This window comes from Megachile rotundata, chromosome 5, assembly GCF_050947335.1.
Source record: "Megachile rotundata isolate GNS110a chromosome 5, iyMegRotu1, whole genome shotgun sequence".
NCBI lineage: Eukaryota > Metazoa > Arthropoda > Insecta > Hymenoptera > Megachilidae > Megachile > Megachile rotundata.
In genome coordinates this window covers 9,419,844-9,443,268 of record NC_134987.1, presented here as the reverse complement: position 1 = coordinate 9,443,268, position 23,425 = coordinate 9,419,844, and the positions used below count along the sequence as shown (strand labels likewise).

General features: G+C 41.4%; 2 protein-coding genes across 9 annotated transcripts in view; both read left to right on the top strand.

Annotated features, from left to right (window-relative positions):
- The window catches only part of LOC100875385 (protein groucho), a 123,271-nt gene extending 105,423 nt beyond the window's left edge, over positions 1 to 17,848 (top strand). For 4 of the 6 annotated variants that reach the window (XM_012291273.2, XM_076532072.1, XM_012291270.2 and 1 more), the window contains 6 exons: positions 11,844 to 11,960; positions 12,018 to 12,321; positions 12,613 to 12,868; positions 13,148 to 13,423; positions 14,197 to 14,800; positions 15,113 to 17,848. In XM_012291273.2, the coding sequence (XP_012146663.1) occupies positions 11,844 to 11,960; positions 12,018 to 12,321; positions 12,613 to 12,868; positions 13,148 to 13,423; positions 14,197 to 14,800; positions 15,113 to 15,220 (1,665 nt within the window). In that variant the 3' untranslated portion in view covers positions 15,221 to 17,848. The remainder of the gene's footprint in view (positions 1 to 11,843; positions 11,961 to 12,017; positions 12,322 to 12,612; positions 12,869 to 13,147; positions 13,424 to 14,196; positions 14,801 to 15,112) is intronic. The other 2 variants (XM_076532070.1, XM_012291271.2) reach the window with 2 other exon arrangements.
- A 439-nt stretch (positions 17,849 to 18,287) lies between these two features.
- On the top strand, positions 18,288 to 20,574 carry MBD-like (methyl-CpG-binding domain protein 2). 3 transcript variants are annotated; one of them, XM_012291274.2, is made up of 5 exons: positions 18,288 to 18,548; positions 18,744 to 18,885; positions 19,241 to 19,294; positions 19,740 to 19,952; positions 20,210 to 20,574. In XM_012291274.2, exons 1-5 carry the CDS (start codon positions 18,418 to 18,420, stop codon positions 20,306 to 20,308), a joined length of 639 nt encoding a protein of 212 aa, XP_012146664.1. In that variant the 5' UTR covers positions 18,288 to 18,417; the 3' UTR covers positions 20,309 to 20,574. The 3 variants fall into 3 exon arrangements, with proteins under 3 accessions (XP_012146664.1, XP_003705852.1, XP_012146665.1); XM_003705804.3 differs by having other exon boundaries at positions 18,289 to 18,548; positions 19,740 to 19,985; XM_012291275.2 differs by lacking the exon at positions 19,241 to 19,294 and having other exon boundaries at positions 18,293 to 18,548; positions 19,740 to 19,985.
- Positions 20,575 to 23,425: the final 2,851 nt, after the last annotated feature.

Here is a 23,425-nt window from a genome sequence, read left to right as displayed (position 1 = left end):
AATCACGGTAATACCGGCACCTACGAGAACAGCCTCGCTAATGGCCACTTTTCTCGTTAACCGAAGCAACAGTAGCGCTCGTTTTTACGAGACACTTCAGGGGATTGTTATCTCTGTATAAACAAAATCCCCTGAAGACTCTTTCTACCTCTGGCTCCGGTTCGACCGTCGAGCACCGTGTCCTCGAACTCGTAACGAAGCGCGCCGGGTTTAATAAAGCCGGGTAATTGTAAGTTGACGAAAGAACACGTTCCTTTGGTTTATTCTATTCCAGTTTTCGTGCTACTGCATACAATGTACCCCACCTAATTCTTCGAAGGTATATCTTGGTTTTCAAATGCAACTATATCTCTGTTTCAATAGAACAATCTTTCATAATATTCTCTATAAGTTCGAGGAAAAAAAATTTATATGAATTACACGAACGTTCAAACATAAACTCCCTTATTTTAGAGAGTTGCGTTATAGTTTTGCAAAGTTATTACATTGCGTGTAGCGAGTAAGCATACAAAGTTTGAACGAAACCACTGTAAGATCTATGAGGTAATAATCAGCGTCAACAATAGGAGAAAGTGAACCGGAAACAATGAGGATAATAATAGAAACGGAATCGATCGAACGTGGAACGGTGTTTGGGAGTTGTTAGAAACGTTCCGAGGCGCGGTCGAGGGCAATTTGAACAGTTCCGCGACATTGAATCGCTTCGTTTCGCTGTTTTACGATCGATTCGTTCGGCTCGCGTTTCGTCACGTTTCGCGCGCGTCGATATTTACGCGCGCCATTCATCGCGCTCTGCGGGACGAGTGTGCGCACGTTAATTTAATTGCGAAACAAGAAACCCTGCTCTAACGCTCGGTATGCGTTCACGCACGCACACGTCGCGATACGTGAAAACGCTCCGCGAGCGTGACCACGAGCTGCGTGAATAATTCGCGATTCGTTCCGCGTCGAACGTTTCGAGAGCTCTACAGCCTGTGTCGAATAATTGTAACGTGGCGAAGAGGTTTGTAATCGTGTCAACGCGCGAGACACCGTGACTAAAAATCACCGTCGAATCGTCTTACTTTTACTGAAGACCTTTTCGGTTATGAAAATTATTCATTTTTTAATTTTTACAAGTTATAATAATATTTTGTTTTTAAAATTTATTTTAGAACAAACATTGTGAAATTACGTAATGTACTTAGAGTACGTTTTTACCTTCATGAAAAAATATTGCCAAAATCAGTGTTTTTATCTTTCGTTTTTGATCGATTAAAGAGATGGCCATGTGTTGGGGAAGATATACAGACAGAGAGGCTTTTGGCAAATTCAATATCGAAATGTTGATCGAGCAGAAATAAAGTCGGAGATGACCGTGAAGAACCCATGAAAATAATTATAGCGCAAACGGGTTCGGAGTTACAAAGCATAGGGTCGAGGACGAGCAATTTCGAGTTCATTTAAAAACTGCGAGTAACGCACGATCGAGCGAGCAACGAGCCGGAATTTCAGTCGGCGAACTTTGGAACATCGGTACCGCGAAAATTAATTTTTCCCCGCGGTTGACGAGCCAAGGCAAAGGATAGAGTCTCTTCAACCGGACGAGAGCCATCGGCCTCGAATACGGTGTGTTCCGAGCGTTACACGCACGCACACAAGCGTGACTCGCGCGCCGGAGCCTCTCTTTTACGACTCACGGCACGTTTAACGGCCGACTAAGCTTTTTAATAATTCGCCGACCGGTAATTAGTTCGTAATTTAATGAGGCGGCCGTAAAACTCCACCCGGGGCCACCGGGTCTCTCCGACCGCCCCGTAATTACGTCTCCGTATATATTTCACAATATAATCGTCTGCCTTTGAACGCGTGCATGTTTTTTGAATCTTCCCGCCACGGAAAGCGGAGAGGGAACGGCGGCAGCTTTGAAACGACCGATAACAGGAACGAATAAATTTCTATGCTCCCCGATTTCTTTCGTTAGAATTTTCTCCTCGTTATTTCTTCGATTAAATCAATCACGGTCTGCTTGTTCATCAAAATTCGACGGTGTAGCGTGTAATTTAAATCAATTTGAATAAATCAATTTGAAGGTGCGGGAATGGAGATCGTGTAAGTAGCACTTTATTCGTATTAGGGTTGCTCGGAACGATGGTAGGCTTTAATTATCATCATTTCAATTTGAAGTTATTACGAAGTTAGTCAGTATGCATTTCGCGCAACGAACTTCTCACACGTTAATTTGGAGAAAAAAGTCGGTGCTTTCAAGATACATGTATACAGATACCTTTTTACCCCCTGTATCATATTCATAAATGCTAATATTAATTGCAGACCAATTACGATGTGTATCTTTTTGACGAATGCAATAATAAGTGCTTTAGTTCTCTCTCAAGTGTACGTAATAGCAAGTTAAATCAGGATATACGATTTCAATAAAGTACAAATCTAATAAAAATGTTGGAACGAGATATAAAAACGCCGGTTTGTGTAAAAGTATCTAGGGAAATATTTTTTAAAATCCACTTCCCTTTTTTTGCTTCACTTTTTTATTCCAAAAAGTGGTTTTATTGCTAAATGGCTGCAACACGTGTACAACATATGAATAAATCATGAACTAAATATTGTGCAAATTTTCCGAATCAGCTGTTATTTTGACAGCGGCGGCAACAGCTTTTTGCATTTTGTATGAATAAAACCATTGCACTTGGGAAATTCGTTGTTCATTCTAGCGTCAAATATCATTTGTGAACCAAACTTTCCACATGCGGTGTTTAGCTATACATTTAGAACGCTACTATGTACACATGATTTATGTAAACATACGTGCATATTTAAACATCTGATATACGTTAAAAATTGTAGTCAGGATGTAAACAATAAAGTAATATTTTTTATTTATTTTTATATTCAACGTTTGTATCCAAAACGTGATTGCAGAATTTAATTTCCTCTTAACAAGTAATGAAAGCGGTGGTATAGCGAACATTTTATTTTACGTTCCATTGCCAAATTCATTTTCAGTTTGTATTTAAACCACTTCTATAACACTCAGAGTTAACAAAATCCAATTTCGAAATTCTAAGTAATAGTAGAATTTAAATATTCATGCAACAGAATGTGTAAAATCAGTTCGATACTTTCAGCTCGATCTCCTTCGGCAATAATACACGACACGTTTCCCACCATTGAACTACAAGGACTACAAGCGTCCTTGTAGTCAACCACCATCCAGGGTCCGGCATGGCACGATCGAAAATGTTCATAGCCCATTTTCGTCCCGGCCATAATTCACCTATTATCGATGGTCTGGTACATTGGCTGGCAACACGTGTAAGATCGAAAGTAGGCAGGATCGTGGGTCTAGCGTGGCCGGTTAACAAGATTCCTACATGCAGCCTCGCGATGGCGCGGGGCGGTTTCGGTAAAGGGTTGCTGGTACGTGTCCCGCCAAGGGTACAGCGTTTAACGTTCTCGCGATAGTAGAATTCTACCGATGGCTCTCCTCTCTCTGTTGGAATATACTGCCGGCCATAAATCAGCGGTTCGATCGGCGACGGCCAGTCGCTTGATCCTCTTCTTCTTCTTCCTCCGCTGTCTGTTTCTCGATCCTTCCTGCCGATGCTACGCCACCGGGACGCCTATTAACTGCCTTTTTTGCGCTGTGTAATGACCTTAAAGCGGCCACGGTTTACGAAGCCATTCGTTAGGGCCGGAGCGCGCGTCGGTAATCGCGCGAGAATGCGCCTCTCCGCGGGCATTGTTGCGTGCGACCTCTTTCCCCTACCTTCTTGGTCCTTTCCCCCCTCGTATTCTTCGCCTGCCGTCTCATTTTCTACCCCCGTCATGTACAGTCCCGATTTCTCTAACCACCTCCACATTGGCGTATTCTGCACTTTTCAGAAATTTGGGATTTCGATACTTTGCTATTATAGAATTGGGGTTTGAAAATTTGAGAATTTAGGAGTTTCAAAATTTAGAATTGTAGGAACTGAAAATATGGAATTTGAAGAACTTGGGGTCTGAAAACTTGTGAATCCAAAAACTGAGAATTTGGAAACTTGAAACCTATGTTATTGAGGTTGAAAACTTGAAAGTTCAAAAATTTCAGAATTTGAACATAAAAGACTTTGGAAATCAAAAAGTTTCTAATCTTTAACACAAAGTACTTAATTATCTACCCTATGTCATCTTCCACCCCGTTTCAACCCCGCAGTAATTTTCGACGAATTGTCTGTCCCCTAACTAGTTACGCCAATGCAGCTGAACGGTTTCTCCATCCGCCATTCCACACGCTTCTGGCTCCTCTCGTTTTTCTTGTCCCGTGGAGGACGAAGGTACGGGTGGAGCAGCCGAAGAAACGGGCGAGATAATAGGGGAGAAGCCCCGGCACTGTCGAGCACGCGAAATAAAGCGACGATCGTAATCCACCAGGGGCGTTTCAATTACCGGAACTCTTCTCTTTCTTCCGCTCATTCGTCCCGTCTCCGCGGTTGTTCCTCTGCTTCTTTTTTCGTGCTTTCACCTAGACGTTCCTTCTTTTTCTACCGCGTTTACTCTACTTACTTCCACCTCCGACACCGTGCCTTCCGTTTGACGGCGCGATAAAAATGTTTCCTCGTTCCACTATGGATAACGCAACCACTTTATAGCAGGTTATTCTGTTTCTTCCTCTTTTTTGCACGGTTCCTTTTGTCATCCGTTGTTGTACGGTGCGTTTCCGGTCTGCTTTGAATAAGCTGTCGAAGCAGAAAAGTATAGGCAAAAATAGTCTTATTATGTCGGGTAGTTCTAAGCTTATGAAGCTTATGACTTCATAATAAAAAGTTGATAGAACTTTATACAATATCCGTTCTTATTTCTATTTATAAATGCCACTACAGTTGATTACGAAAACCTTGTATTCTCCCTGCAACATTTTATACCCCACGATACGAGGCGTTCTCGAGTACCGTCCCGCAGAAGCTCGCTATAAAAATGCAGAAAATCTATGCTCCCGGAAATTCTTCGGTCAGAATAGCTCTTTCACGACGGCAACTCGTGTACGCCGGTATACATTGGTCGTCAATTCTTTTGCCTCGCCGTATCCTGAGAAAGTACGCGACACGAAAAAGCCCGCAAACAGGGGAAACAAATTCAATCTCCGAAAAATATTTGCTACCCCTGTCCCGGAGGCTATCACCGAGCCTGGCCGGTTACCGGCAATTTCCGTCGATGCATCCGGTTGCGCCCGTCTGTGTGTCGCCTAATGGAAAAAGAAAGCAATCGTCGCGGTTTCTGTATTCGATAAAGCCGCGAGACAGAGAGTGTGTACACGGAATGACATTTTGCCGGCGTGGTCAACGATAGACGAGCAACCGAAAACAAAAGCGGGGGAAAAGCGGAAAAATGAACGGGGCGGAGATAGCTCGGGGGTACCCGACCTAGCGAAGAAACGAAGGAAAAAGCGGAAACTGCGGGCTGCGGGTTGGGGGCAGAGAGATTCGATGCATATTGCACAGTCGGTCTGTTCTCGCGATACCGATACCACGCGTTCGCCGTAAAAGCTGTCGTTGTGCCGTGGTTTGAAGTAATTGGCCGCAACGGTAACGTCGATGGGAAACGCAGCCGCTTCGAGGTCGGTCGAACGATAACGATAACAATAATATCGATCACCCGGGTACGGTTTGCGGCAACGACAAAGGGGTCGGGGATGAGTCGACGGGGTGGCGGCGGTGTAGGTAGAGTCGCGGAGGGTGGCGACGACGAACCACTCGGAGCGCGTTGTTGCATAAAATTGTAAAGCCCGGACCGACGGTGGCGGCGCCGCGCCGAGATAGCTGCAAACAGAGGCGAGTTAATTTAAAAATGCAAATTCCGCCGCAGGGCTCTTGTGGCCCCCGACCGATGAGGAACGGTCGAGCGGGAACGAGGGTGGCGCGGAGACAGCCTGTGAAAGGGATGGGAAACGAGAAAAAGAGGGTTGAAACAACGCTGCTGTACACTCGGAGGAAACACCCGGCTGCTGGAGAACCCGGATGGATGTTTATGATATACCGACAAATCGTTTGATAAAAACTGAGAAGAGTACCATTTTAAACCAGACAGAGAATGATGTATAAAAGAAGCTTTAAAACCACTTGCCTGTATTTATGATTTCTATAATAAACATTTTATATCGTTTTATCACTTTTATTCCGGGTATCCTAAGATATAAATATGCCTTCGTTGATACAGCTGTGTTTATATGATACGTAATTGATACATTTTATGCAACAGGTGTGGACAGAAGTTTAAGATTTAGCATACGATAATGTTATCATTGCATCACTTCTCGAGTGTCTTTCTTTTTTATACGTACATTCGCTCTAACAATTACTTATCGAACGAGAAAAGTTTGCAGGAGAGGATATTTCAAGTAACACTAGTCAACGGTCGTCTGACAGCAAACGTTTATAACTACTTGAATGTATTGAGCATTTTCGAATCCTCTTACGGAAGTGCTTTGCTTCTCATCGGCTTTAGACAACTTACGAAAATACTTCTCGAGTTTCTACCTTAAAACAGTCTTCATTGCGAATAATGAATTATACATAACGGTGAAAGCACTTTTATTAACCATTGCAGTAGAAATCTACGTGCATATTACTGCAATAATATATTAATAATGAACAGCTCTAGTGCATAACGTGAATTATTAAGTATATTAACAATTAATTTGGCTGATATAGTGGTTTGCTATTCGAAATGAGTTTTTCAGATTACTATTGAAAGTATATTATGTAATTGCTGCAATCGAAACTGTAAAAAGGAAGCGAAGGGGATTGAACTCGATCGAGGAAACAGATCCAGGTATCGCGTGCAAAAATAAAAGTTTCGGTTCACTAATTGCCGCGATGATGGATGCGCGCGGTGACCCAGTGACATGTGGTTGATTCCAGAAATCGGTTGCCGGTATTCCCGGCGGACCCATTAAAAATTCCATGCATCCTCGAGTGAGGTTGCCGTCCAACGTAATCACGGAACCGGCGAAATTACGCTCGCGCGCCAACCACCCGATGAATCTTTCTCCTATCACGTTGCGCTCATGATTTTGATAAGTAAATTAATGGTTATTAGGAAAAAGAAACCGGATAGACAACTACGGCTTTAATGCGCGTATTCAATTTTTGATCATAATTCACATCGTACTCTCGCGTCATTCGTAAATCTCCAACCAATATTTAAACCGGTTCACTGTATCGTTGTTCGGTCAGAACACAATCACGCGTAATAAATAACGAACCAAGAAGAATTTATCGCTTCTGCACACGAAAGAAGTACAAAGTATTTTTCTTTACTTACGAGTTTACGCTAATTTGTGTTTCATTGAATGATTAACGAGGTACCACCCGTCACCGCTAAATTCGAGTATTATTAAGCGATATATCGAAGCAGACACCGTAACTTCGAACCCGTAAGAAGGTTAAATATTCTGTAATTTCTGCCTGCGAGAAATTATAACGTGAATCACTAATTTGGGGATTTGCAAATTTATGAATTTAAGAATTTTTCCATTGGAAAAGTTGTAAGTTTGGGATGTAAGAAATGAACAAGTCTTCGTATTTATCTTTGTCTGAAAAGAATCCGTGTTGCACTCGAGTGCACTACTCATACGCTTTTTCCTCGAGTTAACTGGCTCGCCACAGTCAACAGGTTAATCGTACGGTAAATTGTCTAAACTGGTCAGTGAGCGGTCACGGGTGCATAACGAAGCCCGTAATTCAGCGATCGTGAATCGAACGATCTCTCGAGGAGGCAACGTACTCGAGTGTAAAGCTCTTGATCCGTGCACTCCGGTAGCGATAAGCAGGAGTGTCGGTTTCGCACGGTCGAGCGATTCTTCTTCGGAACGCGTCGTGTCGGTTTGAGAACCTCTGGGTGCAATCTTGTACCAACTGGGGTTTGCGGGGTCTTGGGAGACGCGACTTCGGTTCGTAACCTCCTCTCTAGGGGTCCTGGCTACGACGAGGGTGGAGTGAGGAATAGGGAAACAGGCGGAGCGTTGGATGGTTGAGGTGGAATACCGTGGGGTGAGTGGTAAGAAGACTACTTGGCAGAAAGGAAGGAGGAAGGAAGAGGGGGACGAGGTAGTCCATGGCTCGGGATATATCCGTAAGGTCGGCGAAGGTTCGGGTGGTATGGGTGACGGTGGTTGGGTCGAGACGAGGCGCCGTGGTGAAGGAGTCGCTCACTCACTTACCACCCTCGTGGCTCCGACCACCAACCCCAATACCACGCACACCACCGATCTCCTCTTTCCCTTCCTCTCAACAACCACCGCCACCACCGTCTCCGGCTGCACCGAGGTGCCTCTGCTGCTTCTGCCGTTGCTTGCCAACTTGCTCGCCTGCCTGCCGGCACACCGAGTCCTCCCTAACACTACAAAATCTATATATCTACGGTGTACCCAACACCCTCCTCCCCCGTCTTTCTGCCTCTCGCTCCTTTTCAGGCCACCCCTTTCAAAGCTACCGACCCCCATATTGATCGTGCCGCGAGAACCCTCTTTGCTCGAAAGCCTGCCGCTACCGCCTACGATCCCGACGAGGGCTACCTACGTGTAAGTAAACTTACGCGAATGAACCGCGTGCCCCTTCTCGTCGCTTTCCGACAGAATACGCGAGAAAAGAGGAGAAGTGAGAAATTACGAAAGGGTAGAACAGTCGCGGATACTCCGAGTGCCCCTTGGAGAACGTACAGACACGTGTAGCTTGAAAATCCGTGGAGATTTTGTATTTATAATAGTGCCCTGCTATTTACCCACCACTAGGATACAACACAGTGACAAACCACGAAGTTTCAACGGGGAAAACGATGCGTTCTAGGACAGGATAAAACTTTCGCGTCGAAGCAGGATGAAACGCATTGCAAGGAAAAAAGTGGTTACGGTAGAGACAATGAGTCTGGAACAATCCGTATACGGGTGGGGAAATGAAGGCTGATAAAATATGAATGAGCGAACACGAGGATCGAGTAACGCGTAGGTAGCACGAAATGATCGACTAGAAAGAGTATCGTATTGCCAAAGTGGTAGCCTCTCAGACACAGCAGTCGACTTGCCAGCCCCTCTGGTTCCCTGGAGACAGCCACGAAAGAGGAGGACCACGACATAAAAATTCTATGACGCGTCGAAAGTTTGGCAAGGACGATTCATACGGTTCCTTTTATCCCGTACCAGCCAGCCATCCCGATTCCTCGAAACTTATCTCGCGCTAACCATCTCCGTTCCGACATAAATCCAAAGATCTTCAGAGATTCCTCGCATTTTTATGATAATGCCTCGCCTTTTCGTATTCTCCTCGCGAGATATCTCTTCCGTTCTTCTTCCGAGGGAGAACGGATCGTTCTCGGAAATATCCAGTCAAACTCGTTGTTCCCCCCTCCCGTGTTTTCTTTTACCGTCGATTTATCCGAGAAAAGGAGAGCGCGTCGGGACGTGTATTCTTCGGCTCTTGTCGAGGCTTTCCTTTCCAGGAACACGACAGTTTTACCAGACCGACTCCCGTGGCTGCTGCTCGGATAAATAGTGACTGGCCATTACCAGGTAACGAGAGAGAAGTAGTTCCCCTTTTTTCTCTCTTTCCCTCTCTCTCTCCCTCTTTCCTTAGAAAAAACGAATCCCACTTCTCGTGTTCTTTCGTTCGAGAAAACTCGAGCCAGGCACGTAATACGGCTCCTCGGGGATTCCTTCCTTCCTTTGAGAAGTCGTTTGGCGCGCGCGTGTGCGTGTTTTCTTGCGTCTTTCCGGGGAATTCGCTTCCCATCCCTGTCGACTCTCTGTCCTCGCTCCTTTTTGTCGAACGAATCGTTTCATCTCGCGAGCTATCCGACCTGGAATCGACGCGAATTTTTCCATGTCCCGGGATTGTCTTCGCCGCGTGCCTTCGTCACGCCTTCTGTTCCCGTCGATAATATCTTCGAATGCCTTTCTTCTTCTATAAAGTTGATGATCTTTCCACTGCCATCAGGGTGAAAGCCATCTGTTTCGTTCGGCGTATTTGAAATTGTAATCTTTGCGTTAAAGTTAACTCATTGCAACAAAATCGATGTAACATACGGATATATTCCGCTTCTATAGCATAGATAGAATGACCGAATAGCTTGATCCATTTAATAAATTACGAGCTCGGTCTTTAATCTTAACTCGGTATAGTACTTTTCCACGAGGAGATAGTAGCTTTAGTATTTATACGATATTTAACAGAAAACCCTGGTCTATAAAGTCTTGAAAGAATATCCGGTATCCTAAATCACCATAGTCGCCCTTCCATTTCCCTTCGGTCGATGCATGGTTCTCCAGACACGAGCACCTCTGGAAGGGATGATACCAAGGCGTCGGGGTAATGGACCGAGCCAGAGGTGGCAGTGGATGAGAGACGAAGGGTAATTGAGAAGAGGAGATTTACTTTGGGGTCGGGAGAGGCTGCGAGAGGGTAGTTTGCGGTGTTGCTCTGGATGGGGAAGTGCAGTTATCGGGGACAGGAAAAGGGCTCGCCTCCCGATGAAGAGGCGAGAGAGACGCCATTTGCCGTATCGTCGACAAAACTGTCGCTCGTAAAACTTCTTGTCGATCATATCTTCGACGACTTTCGGGACCTTCGTATCTTCGAGGTATTGGCAGCGGAGCGTTTTCGAGAGCGCATTTCGCTCTACTTTGCCGATCAACTGATTCGCGTTCCCGCTTATCGACCCTTTTCTATGGAGAAGAAAGTTGAAAGGGGGAGATTGCTCGAGAATTAATAGACCCGATAGCATGGTAAAAAGAAACCTATATTTACTTAGATCGTTTCTTTACCCCGGGGTTGAAAACGGATGAATTGAAAAGTTCTGTTTGTATAAATCTTCTAGAAAGTCACACATGAGACAAAACCTTTCAACTGTGGAACTTAAAACTTGTTACTTGTTACAATTGTTATTTCGTTAAATTTTTATAACAGCTATTATCTTATGTTATGAAATTGAATAAATTTCAAGCTTCTTCAGATATGAAAAAGTTTGAAAACAATTCGATAGACAGCAATTATTCTCAAAGTAAAAAGTAGAGGAGTTCCAGTATTTTTTCTATGAAGCAAACAAAATGATTTTTAAAGACACCTTTCAGTTGAGTCAACGACTTTCCTGTTATTTGCCTTGCCGCTTTTTCCCGACGACGAACGAGGTAGAATCGTAGGTGGTGGCGTAATTAAATTTCCTCTCGGCGCATCGACGGGCAAACAGGTATTTAATTTAATCGTGGGACGAAGGAACAGTTTTAACGCCTCGACGTTGTAAGTTTCGTTGCTCGACACTTGCATTATCTTAATCATGGAATATTATCGCGTTTATTCCGAAGTAAGGATTCGTCATCCATAAAACATTACGATGAAATCGTCCAGGCGAAAACGAGCTATCTACTAGCTCGGTAAGATTTCTCGCGATAAACTTTAACAGCCGTTTTATAGCCTCCTATACCCTCGTTTCTGCTCTCGTCAAACAATCATTCTCTGGCAGATGCGTGTCACCTGACAACGATTACTTTTAGCCAACAGTGTTTACCGTTTCCGATAAGTGATCGATAATATCGGAAAGAATGGTTCAATAGTGAAAACGTTATCTCGAAAGTATTTGCTCCTTTTGTTTAGAGTGTACAAATGTATTTTGTAATTAATTCTGACAATTGAACGGGATTGCAAATTGTCAATATTGAAGCAAGAATTTTTAGCAAATTTATTGGAATTCCGAACTGACTATTTTGCGAAATAAAAAATTGATACGTATGACCCGCTATTCGGAAAGAGTATATAAACTTTGACAATAAATTTAAAATATCGTTCTACATTTTTCGTAATTTTCACTTGTTACAGAGAAATTCGATATCACCTGCCGAACGCGAAAAGTACAGCAGGCCACGATCACCAGACCCCCAACACCACGAACACCTAAAGAAAATGAAGAAGGAGCAAGACAAAGATATAGGCCATGTAGGTATCCCGGATGGTTATCCAAGCTTTCACATCGATGCTAATTCCTTAATAAAGCCGTACACGTTTTCCCGACAGCAAAGCGATGGTGAAAAGAGCGACCAGGACTTGGTTGTAGACGACGCCAGTGAAGGACCAACGAGTCCCGCGGCGAATGGCACCTCCTCTCCCAGAGAAAACGGCCTCGATAAACTTGGTCCATCTTCGGTGCCTTTGAGCAGCCAGGTGAAGAAAGAAGTGCCACCACCCTCGCCCAGAAGTGGAACGAGTAGCAACGCTAGCACACCTTCAGCCAAGAAGATGGAGGAACGGGAGAAACCTACCACACCCATCTCGAAACCTGTCACACCTACGTCAGCCGGTTCGTTTTATGTCTTCTTTCTTTCTTAACTTTCCGGTTCATGCAAAAATTAGCAATACGCAAAAAATTGATATATTCTGAATTTGCACGTTTACTATTTCGATTATAATTTTGAAGTGAAAATAATTTTATAATCTACCTTTGGCAGTTAAGGAAACTGGAATATAGAAGATCGTATTATAAATGGGATCTCATCAACGTCAATCGATCACGTTAATATTTATAGTGTTTCTGTCGATCATTTTGATGGGAAATACATGGGAAGTCTGATGATGAATGTATGGTCGACAGGTGGTAGCAGCTCCGGCTCTGGTGGTCTGAAACCATCGAGTTCCAGCAAACCGCTGGTCTCGGCTTCGGCGGTCGGCCCTTATCCGCCACACTATCCGCCGCCACATCATCCACCCGCAGGACCCCATGTGGACATGTTGGGTTATGCTCCTGCCCTGAATGGATATCCCGCAAGACCACCACTTCAGCAACTGTACGATCCTCATGGTACCATGAGGGCACCTCTTGGACCTCTCGGCGTACCCGGTGGCAAACCGTGAGTACCCTTTTGTTCTTCCATAATCTTTAATCTCTTACGAATAGTTATGAAACCGAGAACTTTGAGAAATCCAAGAAAAAGAAGGAGAGTTTGCATTTTGACTATCACGATGAAAATCGATATATATTTAAAAGTCTCTTCCTTCAGATAACTTTAACGAACTCGTTGATAAAATATAACGTGAATTTAATATAACGAGAGTCGCATTAAGAAATAATGATAGCAAGTGCAAAGAGGTAGCTAAGTTAAATGTGTTTGAATTGGTTTGTTTGTCAGGGCGTACAGTTTCCACGTATCGAGCGAAGGCCAGATGCAGCCGGTGCCCTTTCCACCTGATGCTCTAATTGGACAAGGAATACCGCGTCATGCGCGCCAGATAAATACTCTGACACACGGCGAGGTGGTGTGCGCGGTAACGATCTCAAATCCGACTAAATACGTTTACACCGGTGGCAAAGGATGCGTCAAGGTCTGGGACATCAATCAGGGCGGCAGCGGTAGCGCGAAACACGTTTCGCAGCTTGATTGCTTGCAACGAGACAACTACATCAGGTTGGTTGAACGTCACGCCAACACGTCGCATTAACTTTCCACTCCGTCTAGCAAACGCGACACGTACCGTTGCTGAATAAATTCTGATTAGCGCTTGTCGAGCGATATTGCGGTCTCGTTTGCCACGGCTCCACGAATCATTTCGACCTTTCGGTGCAACAACGTCTTTGACATCGGTACTTCTCTCGCTAATTAGAGGAGCTTTCGGTCTCGCGCGTGTTCAAATCGATTAGCGTCAAAAGCGACCCTGGTCTTGACTGTGTTCGAGGTTTCTCAGCAACTTCGTCAGCACATTCGATGATAACACGCTCGAGAACTTCAAACTTCGAAACCTAGACCGCACGAGTCTAAAGTCACATAGGGCGTCTTCCGAGCAGTCATTGTCACTGATCTACATCAAATCAAATCACTAATTTCCAGATCAAATCAAGGATAATTTAAAACCTGATTATCAATCATAAATCATGAGATTCACCGAAAAATGCAGTTTGTGCAATCTGTCTCTGTGTTTAACACTAAAACTACCAAACTTATAAAGTACACATTTTGTTAAAGTTCATTCCTTGAAATTAGCATTGATTTTCATCAAGATACAGAATAAATGTGTGTGCTAATTTATGTTTCGCCGTTTGTATATTTATTCTTTAACTTCATTTTTAATTTCAAAGTAAATGTACATTATATGTCGGTAGGTTTAGTGTTAAACAATAAGTCTGATTAACTTCAAAGTATACGAAAAAATTAATGTATATTTTTTCTCGTTTGATAAACAGATCCGTGAAACTCTTGCCAGACGGTAGAACCCTGATCGTCGGCGGCGAAGCGAGTAACCTAAGCATCTGGGATCTGGCGAGTCCAACGCCGAGGATCAAAGCGGAATTGACCTCGAACGCTCCGGCGTGTTACGCATTGGCCATCTCGCCAGACTCGAAGGTCTGCTTCAGCTGCTGCAGCGACGGAAACATCGCCGTCTGGGATCTACAGAATCAGTCTTTGGTCAGGCAGTTCCAAGGGCATACAGACGGGGCGTCTTGCATTGACATCTCGGCAGACGGGTCGAAACTGTGGACCGGGGGTCTCGATAACACAGTGCGTTCCTGGGACCTCCGAGAAGGCAGACAGCTTCAGCAACACGACTTCACCTCGCAGATATTCTCTCTTGGATACTGTCCGACCGGGGAGTGGTTGGCTGTGGGTATGGAGAACTCGAATGTGGAAGTGCTTCACGCGACGAAACCGGACAAATATCAGCTTCATTTGCACGAGTCGTGCGTACTTTCGTTACGTTTCGCTACGTGCGGCAAGTGGTTCGTCTCGACCGGCAAGGACAATTTACTCAACGCGTGGCGCACTCCATATGGAGCCTCGATATTCCAGGTAACCATTCGTTTTTTAGTACAATTCGACGTACAGTAGCTTGGTATATCGCCATGAAGGGAGGTAAAGTTGACAAAAGGAGCTACTCGCCACAAGATGAGCCCTAAGAAGCAAGTCCACATTCCTTGTTTTTCGATTTGGCTAATAATGGTTGCTGTAACCAATTGTTCACTTTAACCATATATGTCAATCTTTTTTGAGAATATACGCGTGATGGCAATATAGCGAGTCTACTGTACATGGTCGTTCGTTTTTACTCGAAATAGATCGTTGCAAATAGATAATTAACAATAGGATTCTGTAATGTTTCAGTCAAAGGAATCCTCGTCGGTGCTCAGTTGTGATATTTCTACCGATGACAAGTACATAGTGACCGGATCTGGTGATAAGAAGGCTACCGTGTACGAAGTGATATACTGAACTGTCCGTTGGACCAGATACAATCGAAACACCGGATGTTGTCGAACGTGTCACGTTTCTGAAGTTATCGTCCATGTAAGAAGATAGAGACGAACTTCGATTTATACGAGCAAAAGAAGATGTGTTCTAAACATGTGAATATGTTCCAAAAAAAAAAAACTTCAAAAATTGAAGATTGTAGAAAATTGAATTATATCCTGAAGAAACGGTCTTTTTGTGAATCGAGTGATATCCCGTGAACGTGTGTTATATTTGTTAAATTTGGAGTACCCGTAAACAGCTTACGCGTTGCACAAGAAACGAAGAGGAAAGCTGTGAAGAACTGAAGTTACATTATATAGATATATATATAAAGGTGGCAGAATGTTTTTGCTATTTAAGGTTGTATAGAACGCATGGTTATAAATAGGCCTGAAATGACGACGAATGAGAGATTAGGCGTGATAGGGTTTGCTCGCGTGATTACGTGATCTTTTATTATCGTTTGACTTCGAGCAGGAAGTCGCTTGTGTAATATGTTACTAATGTAATATAGAATTTTACGATAAAGTATCATAATTGCGACCGTGAAGGATGCAAGGCGAAATGTTATCGGTACATTACCGCGCGTGATGTCCTCGTGTTTTACTATCGACGACGAACGAACGAACGGACGAACAGATGCCTGAAAAAATTTGTACGGAAGCACCACGAAATAGAGCGTAGACCCGTCTGAAGTAGGATTGTGTCTCGTGTTGTAAGATTCTACGTAATATATCGAACGCGACACGTAGGGAACGAGCGTTTATCGCGGATAGCAGAACCGTAGATCTACGAACCGATGTAATTTTGATCGTGCTAAGATGTATAAAGGAAGCTGAGACGTTGCGTGATCCTTGATATTTCGATTAAGAAGAGTATAAAGATTTCCCATCGACCCTCTCACCTCTCTGAACAAAAATTTGTATCCGTATAGAGCGTTTAGTTCGGATTCTGTTCTTTCGTTGCTCTAGTTTGGTACTGCAGCGTAAATTGACAGATCGGTAACTGTGAAAAATTGTGAAAGGCACGGAAGGATAAAGCAACAACAATACATTCGATCTCGGCATTTTCTGTAACACGTGTAACGGACAATAGATTTCGAAGCTTTTCCCGTCATCTTGTATCTCTAACAGGGTACAAGTATACTTGAGTGCAAGCTCCCTTCGGATGCGTAATACGGGGGTGAGGAGTCCAACGATTTTTTGGGGATTGAAATAGGTAAACTTGGAATTTCTTAATTTTTAAATTTCTAAATTTCCAAATCTAATTCCCAAATCGCCGAACTTCAGAATCCCCGAATTTTACACTTTCAAAATTTGCATATCTTCGAGTTTCCAAATTTTCAACTTTTCAAATAAACTTGAAAGTTTGTAAATCTGAAAACGTACCAACCGAAACCACCGAGGACCCCTTTCCCCTATATCGGCATTTTCCGCAGGGGAGCCGCACTTGCCATTGTATGTACATCGAATCCCCTTTTTAAACTGGTGTCAAGTTTCCACGATTGTCGATAGTGTTTCGAACACACTTTTTTTATCCACGTACCCTTTGTTGCTGGCTTCGGTGAATCGGTTCGTTTCTTTTATTCAAACGAATTCAGTTCGCATAATGTACCGATTGCGAAGAGAAAAAGTTTCGCAAGATGTCCACCCGGTAACGAGATTCAGACGGAGATAAAACTTAGAGAATCGTGAACTCTGTAGACACCGCGTATCCGCGAGATGTTCGACGAGAATATTTTTGTGACTGTCCACACGATGACATTTAGGATTTAATTTTAGCAAGTCAATCGACGAGATCGGTGATTGTATTTGTATCGCAACCGGAACAAATTGAAGTGTAATAGTACACGCGGTAACGATTTCTTCGATGCCTGCGAGACGGCGTATAATTAAAAAAAGAATTAGGGTATCACTACTAGGTAGCGCGTTATTATTCGGATCTTGAACGGTGAAAGCAGGGGATGCATAATGGAGATTTATATTTTGTTACAGGAAAGACACACGTTTTACATTCGCTGTGATCGTCGTAGAATCGACGCTGTATACTGCCTCGTTCAAACGTAATAGAAACTTAATCCAAAAAAATTAACGACAAAATGGAAATAGTCGAAAGAGAAAACAAACTGAGAAAACAGAATAAGATTTTCGACGAGCACAGCTCCGACGATAGACCAATAGAAACAACGATACCTCAAGAAGACTCAATAGTTAATTATCTCTTTAACTTGTACAGAATCGATATTCTTTTACAGTGAATGGTACACATGCCCACGCATACACACAAACGCACCGGAAAGACATCGACAAAATGTGAAAATCTACACAGCAGCGAAATATCGTGATTCAACATCCGGCACCATGAGTTAACCGTTTATTGTCTCGCTCGTTCATTCAATTGTGTCTCCGTGCTCGCAATTTTGCACTCCGTGTGTACGAAAGTAAAAAAAGTAAATACTTATGCGTTTCCAGTCAGAACAAGATGACAAACAAAAATTAAGAAAACGAAAAGACAAGCGTTAATCCTTTCCAAGCACAGTTCATGTTGTTCCTATAGCTACGCGAAAATTGTTTCTTTTGACAATTAAATCATCTATATCTATATAAATATAGTGTTTTATTAACCCATCTATATCCTCAAGTTTATCTCCTGTTTCTTCTAATAATACTTACTGTAACATGTAAGAGCATATGTAATTTTCTTCTCTACCTGTATAAATTGTGAAGTGAATTAATAATTATTTTGTAAAATAAGAATGATGATTTTTAGAATTTTCTGACTGTACAGAAATGTAATATAAATCCATCAGGTAAAAAAATTTATACTTGAATGTTGTCAAAGTATAATATTCACTTTTTCAGTCCACACCTATCCCGACCCACGCATCAAGTAATTATAGAAATTGCTATAAATGATTCTAGCAGCCTGGGAGAATACTTGCAAAAAACTAATTTTATTTTCGTCTCCCACGTTGGTCGTTTCAAAAATACCGCCACAGTTGGATAGTGTCGCCATCGTACAGATAATTACCCGAACCGATAACTGCACTAACCTGCACGAATTTGGCGGAACGCATCAATATGGCCACTAGTAGCTGGTTCGCGTACCTGCCCGCTAATTATTTAAGTAATTTTGTCGAACGTGCGAGTGTACATTGAAATAAACACTTCGGCAAAATGAACATGTCAGTGGAGAAGAAGAAGTACCCGTCGGCGCTGCCAACAAATTGGCCGACCAGGGAGGAGACGTCGAGAAAAAGCCAAAACCAGTTGTCATCTACGGGAAAGGTTGACGTTTATTACTACAGGTACGTCTCGCGTTTTCAAATTTTTCATCGACGCGTCGACATTACACATTGAATGTACTTTATGTGTAGGAATTGAAAAAGCTTGCAATGAATACCACATTGATCGTAACCGGTGCAGGCACATTTAATGGCATTGATTCTAACCTCCAGCATTGTATGTTTATGGCTATTGCTCCGAGCATTTTCTTTTTTTAGTCGCGGAGTAAGAAACGACGCATCGTTAGTGCCGCCGATAAGACAAACGGCATCCATATTTAAACAACCGGTGACCATTTACAAGACGCAAGAAGGGAAGGTGAAAGACATCAAACATGGGAATCAAGAAAAACCAAAGCAGGTTTGTCTTTGTTACTTGATTGAAAATTCTGTATATATATATTTATCGAATTATGAAACTTGAAATTAATATTGTTAACTTTATTTAGCGGTTAAAGTATGTTTAAATGATCAAGTTTGAAGTTACTTGTTATATTTGTGTTCTTATTTATTATTAACATTTTATGAAGTATAAGTTCTGTTATCACTTAATTAATCACATCATAACCCTGTCCGTATGTACTTGTAATGATTAAAAATTTGATGCTGTTGTAATTAAAGTATAAAATCATGAGGATGTGTTATTTGATTTATTATGTCACTTAATGTTGACCCCTGTAAGTTCTTGTTGTTCAATCATCAAATCATTCATTTAGGAAGGAGCCGATAAAACTGATGGCAAATATGGCTCCCAAGATAAGCCTAAGCAGGTAACATTGTTCGATGTGCTTATGGAAAAGTATTTGATTGTGTTTCTTTTATCTGTGAATTTTCAATGTTTTGTACCGAATGTTTTATGATAGCAAGCAATTTAGACATTTTAAAAATAATCAGTAGTGCATGTTTAATTAAGATGAACAATAAACATAAATCAGTAGTGCAATGTATTGTATAGACTGTTCTGTACTGTTTTTAAGTTTTCTTCTATGAACTGACCTTTATTAATTATTAATCCTAAATATAATGCATACATCTTTAAGAAATTCATGTTTAACCATATATAATAATTTTATCTGTAATATGAAGCAAATATATTTTGCTTTTGGAATTAAACTATTCTTATGAAGATGTTAGCAGTTTATATACATAATTGTATTGTTTTAATACAACATTTTGCTTTAATATTATATACAACTGTTCTTTTTAATCTTTCAGTTATTTTGGGAGAAACGTTTGGAAGGTTTAAGGGCATGCGATCCAGATGGATTTGAATTTGATGCAATGGATTTACCAAAAAGTTTAAAACCTGTAGGGCCATATATAACAGAAGAAACATTGCTTCAAAGCGTTGCTACAGCGCTACATGTTTCGTCTCAGCCTGTTACAGGACAAACGGGTTCAAAAACAGCTTTAGAGAAGAATCCCGGGGTATTTCTTAATCCTGATCAACCCCTCGTACAGGTAGAATAGATATTTAGATACCAAATAGGGTGCTATCTTACAATCAATACGTCTTATGTGTTATATATTTGAATATGTGTCAAACACCCTATTACGGAATGTAAATAATTATGTACTGGAGGTTTGAAAAGGCATATTGACAGAAGTATAGAGACGATTTTAACTGTATTAACAAAATAGAATTTTATCACTGTAATTAATGCGCGAATTGTCGCTTGTTTCAGGCGGTCTCGATAGTTGACGAAGATATCAAAAGGCAAGAAGATCGAGTCGCCCTCGCCAGGAAAAAGCTACAAGAAGCTTTACGAACAATTCCTACCTAAGTTGTACAATTACCTTAGCTGTATTTTAATTCGCTCATCCCTAGTCCTAAGTTCGTTATAAGTTATGTCGTACAAGTTTTTATAATAAATGTTTTGTAAAGAAATAAGTGTAAACGCTACGCAACTTGCAATGCAAGTTTTTACAGTGCTAGTTTGTAATATTTGTACAAATTATTTACACTTTACTGAATCCATCTATTTAATTGTAAAATATTTTAAAAAGTGATTGCTCAATAGATAGTCAATCGACAGTATACTACAACAAACGAGGTTTTCTTTTACACCGTAATGAACACCAATTTGGGGAAAGATGAAAAATGATTTAGAGGAAGCAAAATTTAATTCTTACAATTCTCCGCTAGATGGCAGCATTTTCAACCTTTTTAAAGATTAATTATTTAAATATTTATCTTTAAATTACTACGTATTGACATCGTAAATGATTAATTATTTAACAAAATGTGTTGACTTAAATGCAAATGATTATAAAATGAAGCGCATATAAGATGAGTAGGTATTTATAAATTATAAAGTTGCAAATAATGGAATTAGCCGAGTCGGATTAACTTACAAAAATTTATACTTTTTATTTGCGAGGATTAGAATACAAAAGCTTGAGTATAATTTTATACAATGAAGCGAAACAATATTTGACATTCAAATCTGACTGTTAGTTGTTTACTGTTTACAATAATATTGTTTCATTTCTAATCAGAGTAGAAGAAAAAGTTGACCAGCATCTGGTGAACTATAAATTTATACTTCAAAAGCGTTTATGAGTAGTTCGAAGTTTAAAAGTCCGGAAAAGCTCGTATCGACAGATGAATCACCGAAACCGAGGTGATTTAACTTGAACGCATCAAAGTAGGATTTTCGAATAATTCATGTGGGTCAATGATGCAGCAATTTTATTCGAGAATCCCACGGGACGCGACAGTCAATGACATTGCTATCTCGAAAACAAAAACCGCGACACGTATCAAGGACAGGCCACGGGTCGGAACATTCCCAAAATGTCTTTCTCAACGCACGAGGCGACGGTAGCTTTGTGGCGTGCAGTTTTGTAGGATGTCGTAGCGTCTTGTCTTGGAATGGGTGCGTGCTCCTGGTACCGCATAAAAGAGTACACGGCCAGGTATACGGACGTCGGTTTTCAGGTAAGCACAAGCCAGGTATGCCAGGTGGTAACCTCTTTTTTTCGCTCTGTCTGCCCTCTCCTCTACCATTCTCCGAATCCCGACCTCCGTCCTTTTCTCATCATCGCTGAACAGCTGTTTCCCTGTTCGCGAAGGGTCGTTCTCCCTTATTGCTAACTGATCAGAGAAAGAGGTAGGAAGAGAGCGAGACAGAGAGACGTCGTAGCCCTCACAACGCAAACACATGTCCCACTTTAAATCGTTATAATTCGTCGAACACGTTTGTAGATCCTGTCTAATCGGGCTTTCGTGTGTCTTCGCGGATACGTGTGTGCGTGCCACCGACGAAGGAAGTCTGATCGAGGATGTGACCCGAATATTCAGCGCACATTGTCAAGGATAAATTCGGTTTATTCAAGTATTCATATTTAAAAAGAGGATACAGTAGACTATCGTTATATCGTCACAAAGCTGTAACAACGAAACGTGACGATATACGAAGAGGTCGAGAAATCTTCCGCACGTTGACCCAATAAGCAAGCATGTTCGACGTATTTTATTCAATCGTGTTTTAACGGAAAGAAACAAAGAGTATTGTAAACATTCTATATTTGTTTAACGATAGGTTCGTTCATAACAACTTGTTTATAACATTTTAGTTTTTTATCAGTACAATAACTTTTGATCCGGGCACACCTTGTACATAGACACTAATTGCATAGTTCGTTGAAACTTAAACGTATTACAGCCCGATCGAGTAATCCACAAGTTATAAACGCGGCAAACCAGATAACAAGGCGAGAACAATCGAATACATTAAATTATATTCATTGCCCACACGTAGCCGCAACGGGTTACTGATAAAACTTAATCCCTGCTTAAACGCTGTTGCGGTTGATAGAATTATACGTGTTCGTGGTTGAACACCGGAGAACTTGTAATCCGAAACGAAAAGACCTACGCCGAGACGTTTTGTTTCACCCCTCGCGGAATTCCACGTTAGAATTTAAACTACAAGCTTCTAAGCCGATCGAGTTCTTTGACATTAGATTTAGTTGTCTTTGTGACGTAACGCGTGTCAACACGAATGCATACCGCTTTAAAAAATTAAATCCGCTAATAGGTTTTCTTTGTATTAGTGAAACCGAGAGATTTATTAGGGCAAAAGGTTTAGGATTGAATTAAAGGTAGGGTTAAAGCCTCAGGATCTACACTTTAACTATTTCGGAATTATTTTTCTACTATTAAGTTATTCAGAGCTCTTTGAGACTTCACAAAATCTTAATTCGGCCCTGACTATGTTCTCTAGTTGACTAGAAAAATTTGTCCTTTAAAAATTTTCTCATTTCAGAATTTTGTAATTTTTCACATTGAATAACTTGACATTTCTATATTTTTAAATTTTGGTAATTTCAAATTATTGAATTCTTAAATTTAAATTAGTGGGGCTATTATGGAGTCGATATTTGTTTTTTACGACCCACCGAATGGTATTTTAATTATTTCCATAATATCAGGGGGATATTTTTGATCTTCTCCATGATTTCCATGCGACATTAACCCTTTCGTCATGGCATTCGCTAAAAATGCACAGAATCGAGTTTACATTTTACTCTTCTTTTCTGCAAGAAAAACTTGATAGCATTAACAATTTAATTATCGATTAAAAACTTTTAATTCGAATTTAACGATTGTCTCAATGGTTGTAATACGTAGTTTACGAACATTAGACTGGATCTATACATAGCGATTAGTGGTCTTTTATAACGGATTACTAGAAAAATCATTTATATTCCTTGATAATAAAATTGGAAAAGTCTTACTTTAAGCTCTAATTAGGATAAGTCCTAAGGATAATTAGGATTAGTAAAAATTTCATTCTATTATGATGCTATAAAATAGATGTTGAATAATGAAGCATGAAAGCAAAGATTTATACAAAAAGAATTTGTTAATAAAAAATAAGCTGTAAAAATGATAA